The 17,874-nt window shown below is 38.2% G+C and overlaps 2 protein-coding genes across 3 annotated transcripts in view; both read right to left on the minus strand.

Annotated features, from left to right (window-relative positions):
* CTNNA3 (catenin alpha 3) overlaps nt 1-17,874 on the minus strand; it is a 2,043,451-nt gene that overhangs the window by 239,391 nt on the left and 1,786,186 nt on the right. The gene's annotated exons all lie outside the window — the stretch shown is intronic.
* Nucleotides 11,438-13,055, minus strand: LOC122740434 (5'-AMP-activated protein kinase subunit gamma-1). Its single transcript, XM_043982626.1, has one exon. The coding sequence runs from the start codon at nt 13,012-13,014 to the stop codon at nt 12,022-12,024; it is 993 nt and encodes a 330-aa protein (XP_043838561.1). The 5' UTR covers nt 13,015-13,055; the 3' UTR covers nt 11,438-12,021.

Consider the following 17,874-nt stretch of genomic DNA (forward strand, 5'->3'; position numbering starts at 1 on the left):
CTCCATCTCCCCTCTCCATAGCTCTGTACTCTCTTGGAGTAGCCTTGCCTGGAATATTTGTGCTAAGCATAGCTTACCTTATCACATCTTATCTTAGAATACTTGCTTTGCTTCAAAATACAGGTCTAGGACCACTATCTTCATCAGATTTAGATCCCTCTGCATTTACCTCCCCTGCTAAATTAACCATGTATATTTGTATACAAACCAAATGTATGCAAATATATGACATGCATATATTCATGTATACGTATATATATATATATACACACAAAATTTATTTGTTTGTATATACACACACATATTATTTTTAATGAATGATGCTTCTCCTCTAAATGTAAACTCCATGAGAGCAGGGACTTTTTGTTTCTTTCTTTTGTACCTGATACATATTGTGTAATTTAAGATCCTAAATGTGGGTTCTAATCTGTTCCCCCAGTTTTGGGGGAAACTGACTAAAATCACTGATAAAACGAGTTTAGGTTCTTAAGGGTTTATTGAAAAATAGAAAGAGAAAGATTGAGAACAGAATTCCAAAGCATGGCATTCCTATCGTTCCTCAAATTTCCTGTGAAGTCCTATGCCCCACCACCATCATCAAGTCAGGAACCCAAAAGAGACAGACCTCTCCACAAAGACCCTCCTTCCTCCTTCCTGTCCCCTCCCAGAAAATGGGAGGCTACTCAAGTTGATTGGCTGGTAGCCTTGGTGGACAGTACCCATGCACAAATGTTACTTCCTGACGCCAAGGAAAAGCCGCATGGCCTTGCCCTCTGAGGCATTCTCCTCATGGTGGAGCTTTCCTATAGTAAGTCTCCAGTAGGTGGCATCATTCCAATCATTCCAATATTAATTGCTAATAACTGCTTATTGATTAACTGAATAGTTTAGAATTGTAGAGACAGAGTGGTAAGTATAATTTGGCCAAGGGTATCATTAATTCTACTACATATTTGTGAGCATTATGTGTGTACAGAGGCTGCATGATCAAGGAAGCTGTGACAGTGATTCCCATTTTAACTAAGGGGAGCCTTTACATGTTTATAACCTATTTATTATCCTTGATATATTAGTAACACTGCCACCACATCTGACCATCGACTCAGTGTGAAATGACCTTCCCCTCAATACTAAAACATTAATCACATTGTGCACATTTCACTCATTACAGCTGGCAGAGAGCAAGCCAAAGAGTAGATTCTATTGATTGACAAAATCCCTTTCCATTTTTTCCTAATCAGGCTCTCCTCAAAACATCCAAAGTCTGAAAATGGATTCTGGAGCTTGGTCATTAGATCATAGAATTTATAACAGATAAGGAAACTTAGATTTAAAAAGGTTAAATTCACATAATCTTCAGATATCTCCACCATGGACTCTAACTCCTCTCCATATCACCACAACACCACCACAATCTAAGACAATTAGCATAATCAGAAACAAATTAAATTCTAATTCTTCTTCCTTCCTTCCTTCCCTCCCCCCCCTTTTTTTGAGGCAATTGGAATTAAGTGACTTTCCCAGGGTCACAAAGTTAGTAAATGTATGAGGCTGGATTTGAACTCAGGTCCTAATGTTGATTAAATAACATAAAATTATTAATGTTTCTCTGGCCATCTTCTCTCAGGTACTTCTGTTTTGAAGGCCACTGCTCTATCTAATGTACCAATTAATCACTCCTTGTAATTATTCTTAACATAGTAAGTGAATGGCACAGAATTATCAGTGGCATCCCTGTCTACCAGGACAAACCAAGTGACTTCACCTGGTCACTTTAAGATACACACTCATTTATTTTTCTCATACCCTAAAAAGGTGGACATACCTTTGACTTCATCCTAAATTATCCCACTTCTAAGCATTTGAACTCTGAGTTGTTCTCTCTGACAATATAGACCTTTCTATATTGGATTTCCCATTGCCTTACTCTTTTTAAATCTATGCTTTGTACTTAGCTTGACCCCTAGCATCCCAATAAATCCCTGGGATCAAACCCTATAAACTGTTTTAGTCATTAGTTAAAAATAAATTGATAAAATGGAGAAAAAGCAGTTGGGCATACAACTAAAAAAACTAGAAAATAAAACAAATTAAAAATCCCCAACTAAACACCAAATTGGAAATCCTGAAAATCAAAAGAGAGACTAATAAAATTGGAAGTAAGAAAACCATTGAATTAATAAATAAAACTAGAAGCTGGTTTTATGAAAAAAAAAACAAGAAAAGATAAACCATTGATTATTTGATCAAAAAAAAAAGAAAAGAAGAAAACCAATTTACTATTATCAAAAATGAAAGAGGTGAAATCACCACTAATGAAGAGGAAATTAAGACAATTATTAGGAATTATTTTGCCCAATTATATGCCAAAAAATTGACAATCTAAATGAAATGGATGAATATCTACAAATGTATAAATTACCCAGACTAGCAGAAGAAATAAAATAAAATAAATAATAAAATACTTAAATCACCCAATTTTAGAAAAAGAAATTGATCAAGTCAACATTGAACTTCCTAAGAAAAAATCTCCAGGACCAGATGGATTCAAAAGTGAATTCTACCAAACATTTAAAGAACAATTAGTTCCAATACTATATAAATTATTTGAAAAAAAAATAAGTGAAGGAATCCTAGCAAACTCCTTTTATGAGACAAATATTTTGCTAATACTCAAATCAAGAAAAGCCAAAACAGAGAAAGGAAATTATAGACCAATTTTGCTAATGAATATTGATGTAAAATTTTTAATCAGACTATCATGCTATTTTTCATATTCTGTCATTAAGTGACAAATATGGTGATGTTTTGCATGATCCTATATGTATAACCCATATCAGATTGTTTGTCACCCCAGAAAAGGGGGAGGGGAGGAGGGAAGAAGGGACAGAAATTGGAACAGAAAAATATAAATAAAAACATTTAAACTGAAAAAAAAAAGAAGGTGGGGGATATCCTGGGAAGTGTACAGGATGCATATATGTATCTATGTACGTACATAAATATAGATGTTGTGCATATATGAGTTATTTAGGCATTATTTATATAGTAATTATATTTAAGCAAATTTGTCATATGTATTATTTATACAAATTGATAAGTATATGTAATTTATAAAACAGTTATTTACCTATATAAAAAAATTTGGAGACCCTCAAAAAAAAAGTTGATGATGATGATAATTTTTTCGGGGTGGGGCAATGAGGGTTAAGTGACTTGCCCAGGATCACACAGCTAGTAAGTGTCAAGTGTCTGAGGCCAGCTTGAACTCAGGTCCTCCTGAATCCAAGGTTGGTGCTGTAACTATTGGAATGACGCCACCTGCTGGAGACTTATTGTAGAAGAGTTCTGCCCATGAAGCGAAGGTCTTTGAGGGCAAGAGCAGGAGTCTTTTCTTTGGCGTCAGGAAGTGATGCGGGCTAGTGGGAGGAGGAAGGAAGAGACTGGCGCTAGGTCTCACACTCTCTTTCCTGAGGACGCTGGTGGAGAGTGGAGCTAGAAATGTACTCTCCCTTTAATAGATAGAAATCTAGGCCTTTCTCTCTCTCTTTACCAAATTCTTATTCTCCTTAATAAATGCTTAAAAGTCTAACTCTTGCTAAAGCTTATAATTTATTGGCAGCCACTCATTAGATATTTTAGACAATTTAGCTAGAATTTTAGCCCTTAACAGTGCATTAATCCACTGCACCACCTAGCTGCCCCAGATGATGATCCAGCCTCAGACATTTACTAACTTTGTGACCCTGGGAAAGTATATTTCATTAATAGTCTTTGGTATTATCTTGGATCATTTTATTGTTGAGAATAGTCAAGTCATTAAAAATTATTCATCAAATAATATCGCTGTCTGTGTACAATGTTCTCTTGGTTCTGATCACTTCACAATACATCATTTCATATATGTCTTTCCAGGCATTACTGAAGTCATCCTGCAGGTCATTTCTTATAGCGCAATAATATTCCATCACCATAATATACCAGAGTTTGTTTACTCATTCCTCAATTCATGGGCATTCCTTTCATTTGCAATTCTTAGCCACCACAAAAACAGCTGCTACAAATATTTTTGAACAAATAGGTCTTTTTTCTCTTTTTCAGGATGTCTTTAGGATATAAACCTAGCAATGTTTTTTTCTAGTTCTATATGCCCTTTGAGCATAGTTCCAAATTGCTCTCCAGAATGGCTGGATCATTTCACAACTCCACCCACAATGGATTAGCATCCCAACTTTACCACATCCCTGCTAACATCCAATATTTTCCTTTTCTGTTATATTGGCCACTCTGATAGGTGTGAGGTGATAGCTCAGAGTTGTTTTAATTTGCATTTCTCTGGTCTATAGTTATCTATAGAATTTTTTCATATGATTATAGATTGTATTGATTTCTTTGAAAACTGCCTGTTCATATCCTTTGACCATTTATCAATTGGAGAATGACTTGTATTTTTATCAATTGGACTCAGTTCTCTATATATTTGAGAAATGAGGCCTTTATCAGAGATATTTGTTTCAAAATTTCTTTCCCTGTTTTCTATTTCCCTTATAGTCTTTGTTACATTAGTTTTGTTTTGCAAAAGCTTTTTAATTTTGTATAATCAAAATGTTCTATTTTCAATTTTATTTTATTCTATATATCTTCTTTGTTCCTAAATTCTTCCTCTGCCCATAAATCTGATAGAGAAATGATACCAAACTACATTAATTTGTTTATGGTATCATCCTTTATGTGTAAATCATGCACCTATTTTGACCTTATTTTAGTATACGATGTGAGATGTTGGTCTATACCTAGTGTCTGCCATACTTTTTTCCAGTTTTCTGAACAGTTTTTGTCAAATAATCACTTCTTGTTCCAAAAGCTTGGATCTTTGGGTTTATCATATACTAGATTAATATAGTCATTTTCTACAGTGTAATTTCTATCTATTGTATTCCATAGATGTACCTCTTGATTGCTTAGCCAGTACCAGATTGTTTTGATAATTAACGCTTTATAATACAGTTTGAGATCTGGTACTGCTAAGCCGCCTTCTTTTGTATTTTTTCATTGATTCCCATGATATCCTTGAACTTTTTTTTTCCAGATTAATTTTGTTATCATATTTTCTAGCTCTATAAAATAGATTTTTGGAAGTTGGATTGGTATATCACTAAATAAACAAACAAACTTCAGTAGGATTTTCGTTTTTATTATTTTGGTTCTACCTACCCATGAGCAATTATTATTTTTTTTTCCAATCATTTGGATCTGACTTTATTTCTGTGAAAAGTGTTTTGTAGTTCTGGTCACATAGTTGCTGTGTTTGTCTTGGGAGATAGACTCCCAAGTAATTTATATTGGCCACAGTTATTTTAAATGGAATTTCTTTTCTATCTGTTCTTGCTGGACTTTATTGGTCATATGTAGAAATGCTGATGATTTATGTAGGTTTATTTTGTATTCTGCAGCTTTGCTAAAGTTGTTAGTAATTTCAAGTAGCTTTTTAGTGGATTTCATCCTTGAAAGGACAAAATGTGTCCTTAGGATTACCTTACAATGTGTAAACCCTAACAACACACTTTCAAGGAAAAAGGTACCTGCCTTGGAGGTTTTCTTAGGAACTGAGGAAGTCCAAGTTAGGATAAGACTTTACAAGGACCTCTCACAAGGGGGAGATTAAGATAAGGAAGAGATAACTTACTTTTTCTCACTATAAATAGAACCATTTTCCTTGCCCTATTTGAGACACCTACCTCCATGGTGGTCTCCCTGTGGTCACTCACAGTATTGGAATAAAATTTGGGAAACTGAATCACTGAGTCTTGTAATTCTTTTGGGATGTCTCACGATCAATTAAACCCACTCCCCACATCAATTTTAAGGTAAGGTCATTTTATTCCTATGCTCTCTAGTGTTTTTAATAGGAATGGGTGCTGTATTTCATCATAGGCCTTTTCTGCATCTAATGAGATAAACATATGTTCTGTTGCTTTTGTTATTGATATGTATAAGTTTCAAAGAAGATGCCAATCTGCTTTGGTGGAGGAATTTTCCTTCCCTGGGAGTTTCTTTTACTCATGAAATCATAACAAGTCCAGCCCCTATCCCCCTTTCCAGCCATCTTGAAAAATTTCCAGTTCCACAGCCTCATGCCTAACTGCTGGTCAAGTTCTTTTAGAATCTCATTCAGCACCACTTGGCAAGCACAGTACTCAGAATCACAGAACCTTTTATTCAAATTCTTCCCTCTCAATTCTGCATCTTTGACACATACTGCAGGATGATTGTGGCAATGATTAGTGCAAGCTACTATTGAGCAAACAATCTACAATCTTATTTTGGAAACAAAGAATGGAACAGTTTTATTTTTTCATTTACTTCAGGCATTTCAGTGAATTCAGGCTAATACAGGATGTAAAGGATAAACTCCTGATTTCAACCTCATGTGCAGGTCACTGAAAAATTAAATACTTTCCATTTTCATCAGGTTGTGATACAATAATGGAATTTGGCAGACACTCAGGGGTCCCACCTGATTGATTTAGTATTGTTTGAGAAACTGACTAAATACCTACTTGGGATAATTAGATATAGGCTACACCTGGCCTGCCCTGAGTGACGTATACTACTGAGATCACCAGGGGGACCACTCTCAGCCAAGCAACTTGAAGGACCTCCCTTTTGGGGGAGGGAGAGAAAAGGTAGAAAAGAGAATGCTGAGGCTGGGAGCTCTCTTTCCTGTTGGTGAGTTTCTGAGAGAGGACTGGTGAGGGACTGCACAGCTGACTCCCATAGAAACTATGGACCCCAGGTGGTGAGTTAATAGAAACAAGGCCAGGCCTTCAAATTAGCTGAGCTGGAAGCAAGTTTGGGGGATTGAGTCAGTCTTTGCTAGAGCCAGTGAGCTTATCCATTTTTCTCTTCCCCCATTCCCTTGTCACTGGCTTTATTAACTTAACTTTTATTGTATATTTTATTCCCATTAATAAAACCTGATTTGTTTGTGGAAAAGAGGCTATTAATCTCCTTTCTTATTAGCCGGGGAGAAATAACTCAAAAAGGCAGTTTGGAAGGGAGGAAACTACTCGAACCCCAATATTATGGAAAGCCACCCAATTAACTCTCCCCACATTAAATTTGGCCCCTACAAGGTCCAACAATAATATCCTCTTAATATACATTCTCATGTTCTATTTCTAAGTACTGCACTCCCCTTTTAGTTGGTCAACAATCAAAAGAAAATATAACCCTTCAAAGACCTTTGTCAATAAAAAGGACAGTGAAATCCAGTGCTAGTAAATCAAGGAAGCATCACAGGGACTTGTAGAAAATAGCAAGAGGACTTCATTATCCCATCAGATTGTCACTAAAGCTCTTAATAATGTGATTGTGAACAAAAGCTTCAATGTAAAAGGAGGGAAAAAAGTCCAATTTGCCAGAATATTGTGGAAGAGAGTGTGGTTTGCTTTTGAAATATTTAGTAAAATATTAATGCATTGAGTAATGAAACTATGAAAAAAGTAAATATTTCATAATGAGTTTCATTCTCCCTTTTGACATTACTTTCATCACAGGGAGTACAAAGGGACTCAGTTCAGTGGTATACAATCGTTATTAAATTCATAATATACATACAGGGTGGGCCAAAAGTCACAGAGTGGTTTCAATATTGAATAACTCCTTTTTTTGTTTGTTTTTAATTTACAATACCATAGCATCACTTACAGTATACATGGAAGACAAATTTACATTATGTATAAAAAATCAAATATCATAAATGACAAAAAATACAGAAAAATTAATTTTCAAAATGTTATTAAAACATTGTGACTTTTTGGTATACTCTGTAGTAGAGTCATTCTGACTTAGTGGGAAGGCAGCCTGCCTCTAAATCAGGAAGACCTCAATTGAAATCTTTCTTCTGATTCATATTTCCTTCCAAATCATTCCAGCTTTCATTGAATGGCCAATAAAAGGACCCATCCCAAGACTCTGTGTTTCATCAATTAGGTTTGATGGCTCAGAATTAGTGTAAATAACAACTATTTTTTGAAACCTTAAAAGGCTTCTCTCAGATTTATATCTTTGGAATGGTAAATCTGGCTATCTTTTGTCTCAATTCTTGACTAGATGTTAGTCATTGAATGGGTGTTGCCTGAGACAAACTGACTCCTGGGAAAGATCTAAATGTAGATAGGCCAAAGTCACACACAGCATCTGGGCTTATCACCAATAATCTAGACCTTTGTCTTGCCACTGGACTCCTATGACTCTTGATGGAGGAGACAGTGAGGCTGATGGCTTTAAGAAATTCTGCCTTCCTCAAACCCAATTCACATGCACATCAAGACATCACAATCATGATTCCATTGGTCCTCTTCAAGAAGGAAGGATAAAGAACAGTAACAACACTTCCTTGGCTTGGTGTGAGGGGCCTTTCAGTCCTCTGGGCAATCACATATGACTATACTTTGCAGAAACCATGCTTACCCTACACAGAATGGTTGAAGGAGTTTCCTGACTTGGGAGTTCCCTTTCCCAATGACATCAACACTCTCCCCTATCACCAGTAAGCTACTGTTGGGCTCTGGGCATGCAAAGGAAAGGGGAAAAAAGAATCCTTGCCCTAAGTGAGCACAATTTTGATAGAAGATAGGCTATGGGATACTCTCTCTCTCTCTGCCTCTCTGTCTCTCATACACACACACACACACACACACACACACACACACATGTATATGCATACATGTATGTGTGTTTATATAGGAACATACACATATTTATATGTGCATGTACATGCATGTATATATTTTATACATGTACATGTATTCATACTTCAGTAGATTATATATACTATATAATTATATATAGTATATCATATATATGTGTTTGTATACACATATATATGATATACTATAGATACATACATACATACATACATACATACATACATACATACATACATACTATATATGGGATACAATACATACACACACTAGTATTTAAGTATATACGAAGTATACACAGTGTGATCCAAAGTGATTTCAGGAAGGAATGAGCTTAGAATTAGTGGAATCAGGAAAAGTTTCTCAAGATATGCACCAAAGGAATTTTGACACCAAGTGAACACTTAAATTATTTTATATTCATTTTAGGAGGTAGAGTATTCAGATACCATGACACTTGATGCATATATATTAAGCATTGATATTAATTCATTGTCTAATATGTCTCTCAGAACAATAAATTTTCCTTGTTTATCTCTCCTCATCAAGTCTATTTTTTGCCATTGCCTTGTCTGAGATTATGATTGCTACCCTGGCCTTTTTGGAGTTCAAATGAAGCAGAATAGATTTGGCTCTAGCCCTTTATTTTTAACTCAGTGTGAGTTTTTATGTTTCACATGGATTCCTGCTAAACAACATGTTGTAGAGTTCTAATGAATTTTTCTGATAACTTTTCCTAGCTTCTTCTGTTTTATGGGTTAGTTGAGGTAAAGGTCCTTTCTAGGGAGAATGTGGCTTATGTTAATAGAGATAGGTAATTGAATACCGCACACAATGTACCAGCAGGCTATCTTAACTAGACCAGGGAATGGATAAAGGGGAGATACATTGCTAATGAAAATGAAGTGTAGTTTAAGCTTGTGCAATTCTTCCCTGTTGGTGTGAGGGAGGGGGCGAATAGTACTCAATAATTTTAAAAAGAGAACTTAGGTGTTTTGTGTGTGTGTATGTGTTTTATTTAGCGAGGCAATTGGGGTTAAGTGACTTACCCAGGGTCACACAGCTAGTAAGTGTTAAGTGTCTGAGGCCAGATTTTAACTCAGGTACTCCTGACTCCAGGACCAATGCTCTATCCACTGCACCACCTAGCCACCCCTAGGTGTTATGTTAATGGCAACCAGGAGGAATTACTCATGAAGTTGATGAAAGGAGCCAGGAGTAATTGAATAAAATCAAAAGAACTAGGCAGGAGATATGATTAAGAAGATATGATATGAGTGATTTTTTCCCCTTTGTAGAAACAAATTGCTAAATATCTGTTCCTCCAAGCTCAAATTCCATGTAGGTAGGAAAGGGCAATATTCAGCCTAAAAGCTTTTGGAGACCCTTTTGTCTAAAAGAGAAATCATAGACTTATATATCCACAAGCATCACCAGCTGATTTGAAATCAGAAAACCCTATGTGGAATTTTGTTTTTAGTACACCCCCTAACAGAATGACCCTGGAAAATTCACTTGACCTGTCTGAGGTTAAATTTCCTCACTATAAAATGAAGATAATAACTGTCACTGCCTTCATTATGCTCTTGTGAGGCTCATATAAGCTAAGATTTACCAAAAAAAAAAAAAGTTTATGCTCCACAAATACTATCAGAGAGGCAGTTCAGTGTGGCAAATACTAGAAAGGTCTCAGACTCTGAAGACCTGTGTTTTTAGGTGCTGCTTCTGTCTCATATTGGCTGTGTAACTTTGGGAAAATAACCCCTCGGTTCCTCAGGTAGCGCAATAAGTATTTAGGTTCCATAGCATGTCCTGATCTATACAGTGGAGGGAGTTTTCATATGCTAGTATATTCTGAGGGCCTGTTCAAATATATAAATGATTTTGGTGGGCTCTTTTTGGCTGACATCTATCATTCCATGACTGTGGAAAGCTCCTCTGCTGCTTCAGTTGGGTATCTCATCTTTACATGAGAGAGCTGGAGAGACTCGAAGACGCTAAGCATCTTGCTCATATTCTCCTAGCTGCTATGAATCCAGGACAATCCTCAAAGAGAGATCTTCCTCAATCTAAGACCAATCTTGTATCTAACCCATCAATCATTCAATCAACTAGCTTTTATTAAATACTTACTTTGTGCCAAGCTCTGCTTAGCTCTAGGGGTACAAAGAAAGGGCTTTGCCCTAGAGGAGCTTACACTATAATGGAGGAAACAAAATTTATATCAATTCATAAACAGAAGAAAAATTAAGTAAATGCAAGGTAACTCTAAAAATATCAAACTGCTCAGTATGAAGATTTCTATTATGAGAAAATGGGTTAGATTAAGCTTGACAGTGTCTCCAGAATAGCTAAGAGAAGAGGTTATTTTGGTGGGCCATCTTTTCCTCATTTCCTTTGAACACACTGTTCTTCATTTTTTTTCATTCTTCATTTTTTTAACAATAAAATTTGAGAATATTACAAAATGGAAGGATGGGGAAAGAGGAAATGTGAGCTGTAAGGGAAGAAGGCTGCTATGGCAATGATTGTTACTTCAGCAGTGTGATTCGATTGAAGAAAGCATTTACTAGTCACATAACCCCATAGGAGATGCTGTGGGACATGCAAGCAGAACCCTGAGACATCCTTCCATCAGCTTACAGTCTCACAGGGAGGGCAGAGCAGTCAAATTTGTAGAAGAGTGAAACAGTAGTAGCTCCCTGTCTATGTATGCTCTTATTTATTTTTTTTTTTTATTTTTTATTTTTTTATTTTTTTTTTTTTGGGGCATCTTTGTCATTTTAATTGGAATCTCATTATGAAAAATAAATGTGAACTAGCCATTCTGAACCTCCCTTTCCAACTCCCCCAAAACATGGGAAGCACAGCAGGGAAAAGAGAGCAAGAATCCAAAGGGTGCACTCCGCACCCCCCCCAACATAGGAGGAAATGGCACTCTGTCTCCCCCTACGCCCCAACTCCTTTTGTATCAGGAAGAATAAAAACATTTTTACAGAGTCTCATGGTACATTATCTCAGAAGATAGGAGCATGATATTTGTTGCAAGGACTCAGGATCTCTTAGAGATCAGAATTACCTAGGATGAGGGGCACACAGCCCCTAGTTCAGGCAGGGGACCAGTACAGATGTTTGGTGCCGTTATTCCTTCAAAGTATGTGTGGGTTTCTACGTGTTCCTACCCTTTTCTAGCCTCTCTGTATGGTAGGGTGAGTGGGTGGATGAGCTTCATAAAAGGGATCAGAGCCTCTAGTATCCCATCCAATTGATCAGAGGTATGGTGCATTATATGCATTCTTCCCAACTCAGCTCAGGGCTTCTCTCCACCTGTGAGCACCAAGGCCTGTAGTATGTCAGAGAGCGACACGATGCCCTTTACCACATTGTTTTCTTCTACAACTACTAACCGGTGAACCTCGGCTTCCACCAGCCTGTTAATGATGGTTTCCAGAGTTTCATGCTGGTAGCACTTGAGTACACCCTCAAAGTAGTGGGATCGATGCTGTAGTGCTTTTGTCACAGTTATGTCCAAGTTGTTATAGGTCTTTTCTGCTGCCAAGTTAATGACATCAAACTTGGAGTAGATGTCCACCACACGCCCTTTCTCATCTACCACAGGCAAGGCAGAGACCCGGTGCTGAACAAAGATGCCTAGTGCCACATAGACAGGTGTGGTGGTACGCACCAGAGCAATGTTGGCATAAGTGCCTATCTGGAGCTCCTCCAAAGACTTAGACATGAAGTCCGGTTTGGGAAACTCTGCAATAAAAAGTTTGAGGAACTTGAGGATACGTTTGTGGGTGAGGATATACAGAGTGTTGCCAGAATCAGGGTCAATGACTGGCAGCCTGTGGATCTTATTTCTTATCAGTGAGGAAACGGCATCAAAAAGGCTGGCATTAGGAGAGATGCAGACAAGAGGCTTAAAGGAGTCTTGAAGGTACACCTCTCTCCAGGTTTCTATCTTATGTTCTTCCAGCTCATAGATCTGTACCAAGGCTGACTTGTAGTAACGGTGTAAAATATTGATGAAGTCAGTGATGGTCAGCATTCCCACAAAGCTCTGTTTCTTGCTGTCCCATAATGGGGCCGCCCGAACTCCATTTGTGACAAGGGCAAAGAAGGCTTTCTTTACCTGCAGCGAGGTATCAAACACAACCAGTTTGGAGCTTGTGGGGATCAAATCGTAGCATCGATGAGATTTCATGAAGCAGGTATAGACAGCACTGTTGGATTCTGGGGTCTCTTCCAGAGCTGGGGTGCATTTTTCCGTACCACTCTCTGGAATAGTGACCGTCTCCATCCCGCTCTGCGCCAGTTCCTTTAGTGCCCTCCGGGCCGCTTCTTCCCCCTATGTATGCTCTTAATGGAATGGTGGGCTTCAGCCAGCTCTGACCTTTGAATGAGATTAAGCCAGCTGTGTAGAGGGCATGCTAACCAATGGGTTATTGTATGAGAAGTCTTAAAATAGGAAAGTGCAAGATTATAGATGGGTTAGCATAGGGAGCCATAGCGGATGAGTCAGGAAAGGGCAGTACATGCCCTTGTAGAGATATTTTGACTTACTCATTTTGAAAAGGGATTTGTCATTAAGTGTCTATGAATATACTTTGCACACTGTATATTATTAGCAAAGAGACAAGAATATTACTTTGACAATGACAAAAATAAAAGGAGAGAGAGTTTAACCTTAGCATTGCAATGTATATAATTATGGGAAGAGGGCACAAGAAGAATTTATGTGAATTTACTCTATTTAACCCAGTCTCTATTCTAATAAACCAACCTGCGTGAAATTTCCTGAACTAGAATTGAATCTTTCTCCTCTATGTTTTTTTCCTTTGATTGTCACATATGGCTGTAATGAATTCCCTTTTCACTACCCATCATAATCCTTAGCTCCACTCAGGGCTGTCTGCTAGAAGAAGACTTTGCAAGTCCCTCAGTATTTTTGGTGTGTTCTCTCTCTCTCTCTCTCTCTCTCTCTCTCTCTCTCTCTCTCTCTCTCTCTCTCTCTCTTCCCCCCTCCCTTCTTCCCTTCTTCCCTCCTTCCTTCCCCCTCAGTGGCAAAGGTAATGACGAGAAAAGACCAGTTCTAAGAGATCACAAGGGGATAGATAACTAACGGAAAAGATATTAAGCACCAAAATGGCCCAGTATCTATTTACCTTGCCAGTGTTACAGATTTAATTCATACTTGGAAGGTAAAAAGTGAGTATTTTTAAATTCCTCTCATGTTCCAGGCACTATGGACATTCTGGGGATCAAGGTTCATAGATCAAGAGCTGGAAGGGGTAGCTAGGTGGCACAGTGAAGAAAGCACAGTCCTTGGATTCAGGAGGACCTGAGTCCAAATCCAGCACTTACTAGCTGTGTGACCCTGGGCAAGTCACTTAACCCTCAGTGGCCCGCAAAAACAATAAATAAATAAAAAAAGAAATGGAAGGTTAAGCTTCAAGACCATTTATTCTAAGAGCAAATTTTACATTGTAAAGGACACACAAGTCATAATTGGCCCTGTCACACTTGAAGCCAGGTCCTATAGCCCCAAATCCCATGTTCTTTCTATGGTAAATAGAAAGAGAAAATGGAAAAAAAAAATTGTCCTTAACCTCAAGGAACTTACATTCTATGCATCAAGAGAAACTCAGAAAGAGACATGGAAGTTACAATTTAAAATAAATAAAGACAGATGATGGCATTTGCACTGAATTCAGATTCTCCCATACTGTGTGAACCTTTAAAAATTATTTGTATTTAACTAGACCAGAAGTGTCCAACATGCTGCCTGAGGGCAGTCCACAACACTCCAAATGCCCGATTAGATTAAAATGCAATTGGGAAACATTTAAGAAAATAATTAAAAATTCAAAAGAAAATAGGAAAACTTAATATGGAATTTTCTAAGTCAATATGTAAGCCAGATAGATCCTTATGTTACCATTTAGTGGTCCCATTTCTATTTGAGTTTGATACCACTAGTTTGGGGTGGGGGGAACAGCTCAGCGGATAGAGAGATGTGCTTATCTTCCTCAGTTCAAATCCAGCCTCAGACACTTACTAGCTGTGTGACCCTGGACAAGTCACTTAATCCTGTTTGCCTCAGTTTCCTCATCTGCAAAATGAGCTGGAGAAGGAAATGGCAAACCACTCCAGTATCTTTGCCAAAAAAAACCCCACCCTAAATGGGGTTACAAAGAGACAAGATAGAAATAACTGATCCACCCCCCCAAAAAAAAAACCCAACTAAACAAACAAACAAAAAACACACTGCTCTATATTATATGTCTAGGACATGAGGTCACAGGATGTAATACAGGTAAGTACTTTGGGGATCATATAATCCAACCCTTTCATTTTATACAGGATTAAACTGAGGCCCAAAGAGTTTAAAGGAATTATCCAAAGGCACACAAATGGCATTTGACAAAGCCAGGATCTAAAGCCATAAAGACTGGCTCCAAATTCAACACTCTTTAAATGATAAAAAAGACTTGAACAAAAGGGCCTCTATTTCCTGACCTCATTTTATAGAGAAAACTGAACCACGGACATTAAGAGACTTGATCCAATTACAGTGATAGTTTCCCAAACTTCCAAGGTCATAGGTCAGGATAGGGAGACAGGGGTTCAAATTCACTTTCTCTGTCCCCAACTAATATTTATTTCATTATACTAGACTACCTGATTCTTAAAGCCTTGAAAAGATACTGAGGAGCTCCTGGATTTTAACACAATGTCCAATTTTAGATAGCGTTCTCCCTCGAACTAGAGTCCTCATCTCAGTGGACCTGAGCAAGCAAGCCCTGAAAGGGACTTGGAGTGGGATGCTGAGACTAGGAATCTAAGCACTTCATCTTCCCCTTTCCCCTTCCACTTCCCCATGCTCCCTTCTCTGTTCTTTGTGAGAAGGATCATCCCTAGTTCTTTCAGATCAGATATACTCCAGTTCACTTAGTCCTGTCAGTGTTTCGAGGTTATATCCAGTAACCTAGGAAACTGTTCTGATTTCTTCCCTAATTTCCTTCTATTTCCAGGACTGACATTGCCCTCCAAGGTTGGTGGGGTTTCTTTAAGGCACAGCGGGTTTGCAGACAGCATGTTATTCAGTGAATATTATATTAAAAATATAACAAGTGGATCTCAAGTAGATGCTGCAGAAGCAGCAAAGTTTAGCTGAGGCATTACAGTAAACATGATCAATAATATATTTCAAATACTAAAACAAGCTTGTGATGATGAGGAGTATGACATATTAAGGAGAAACCATAAGCATTCATTAGCCAAAAGTCTGGTTTCAAGTCCGATACCCACCACCTTCTGTTTCTTCCAATTAGAGATCTCTGACTTAACCTCTGACAACCCAATGGTGAGAAGTAGCACTATAGATCAACTAGGTAGCTGACCTTGGAGGCAGGAAGAACTGTGTTCCCTTTCTGCCTCTGAAACATATGTTATATGATTGTGTGAGTGGGATATAGTGGACTTGAGTCAGTTCAGACTCTAAGGATGGGGTCTGGAAAGTACCCAGCCCCAAGTCCCTGCTATTGCTAAACCACTCTGTCCTTAGTCCAGCCCATAGCTAAAGCACACCCCCCTTTTGTTTTGTGGTCAAGCAGACTGTTGTAGCATTCTCCCTGAGAAAGACAAATTTTGCCTTACTAAACATGGTGTACCCCAACCCCATCTCTTGCTGTCTCCTGTTAGTGCAACCCCACACTGGTACCACTCCTCCCTTCTTGCATTCCAAAGCCCCCCAGCTCCTGGGACCACTCCCTCCCTCTTTGGTGGTTGCACAACCATCTGCCCTTTCCCCCTCTCCTTCCCCTAGCTCTTGGACCTAGCTGAACATGCCTCCATACCCTGATCATGAGCTCAACATGAATAGCAGGTGGGACAGGATAGGATGTTAGATTGTGAGCCCACCTAGTGCATGAGGGGGCTGCCCTAAAAACCCAACTCCTAAGCTCATCAGCACACTCCTCATTCCTTGCATGGGGTCACCTCTTCTCATGAGAATGGAATTAATCTGTCTCTGCTTGACTCCGTGGTCTCCTCAAATTATTTAGGTAAACTGAGGAAATTGTCCCATACATTATGCAAAGATGTTTCCTTAGTAAGGAAAGGTACTGAAAATAAAGAAAAGCAAATGGACGACACCATAATCCTTGGCACTGTCAGACAGTTCAACATCAGAAACAGATAGGATCTTAGCTACAAAAATTACATTAAAAGGGTTGACTTTCAGTTCTTTTGCTACTGTACCCCTAGGATCATGGGCCTTTCTATCTGACTGGAAGCTATAATTTCCTATGTGTTGTCACCCTCATTTAATTAGAATGTTAAACTCTTAAAAAAGAAGAATTATATTGATTTTCTATGTGTATCCCCAGTGCTTGGCATACTATTTTGGACAAACATTTAATAAATTAATTTTGATTAATTTATTTCACTTGTCCATGCCTTGGGTAAATGATATGGGGAATCATACCCTTAGGTCTGTGTGCTCTGACCAAAGAAATATAAGTTTTGAGTGCTTAAAATTCACAAGAAGTCTTGGTGTTACATCCTAGTTGTTTTGTTGTTGTTGTTGTTGTTGTTTTATTTTGTTTTGGTTTGTTTTTGTAGGTTTTTGTTTGTTTGTTTTGTATTGTTTTGTTTCTTTTTTTTAAGAACCTGCCTTAACCTTTAATAACTGATGTAAATAAATTGGTCAATGATAGATTCCCACCCAAGTCTTATTGGCCTTTGTTAGGCTTCTTAATGACTCAGGTTGAGGGCAAATAACAATTACTTTTGTTTTGGCCAGAAACCCTGAGAGCCTTCCCCACCCAGACATATCTTCCTTCCTATCCTTCCTTCCTTCCTTCCTTCCTTCCTTCCTTCCTTCCTTCCTTCCTTCCTTCCTTCCTTCCTTCCTTCCTTCCTTCCTTCCTTCCTTCCTTCCTTCCTAGGTAAAGGAGACTACTTTTTGCCTCCTTTCTTACCTAGCCTTAATCACTGAATCAGCACTGCCTCAGGCAAACTGAGACCTAGGAAATACCTTAGATTAAAAAGGCCAAGGTCTCCCACTGTCATCTCCAGTTGCCTAGACCTATGCCTTGTGCTGGACCCAGGTGGCTCTAGAGGAGAGAGTGAGGCTGGTTACTTTGCACAGCCTTCC

Source organism: Dromiciops gliroides, chromosome 2 (assembly GCF_019393635.1).
Source record: "Dromiciops gliroides isolate mDroGli1 chromosome 2, mDroGli1.pri, whole genome shotgun sequence".
Taxonomy (NCBI): domain Eukaryota; kingdom Metazoa; phylum Chordata; class Mammalia; order Microbiotheria; family Microbiotheriidae; genus Dromiciops; species Dromiciops gliroides.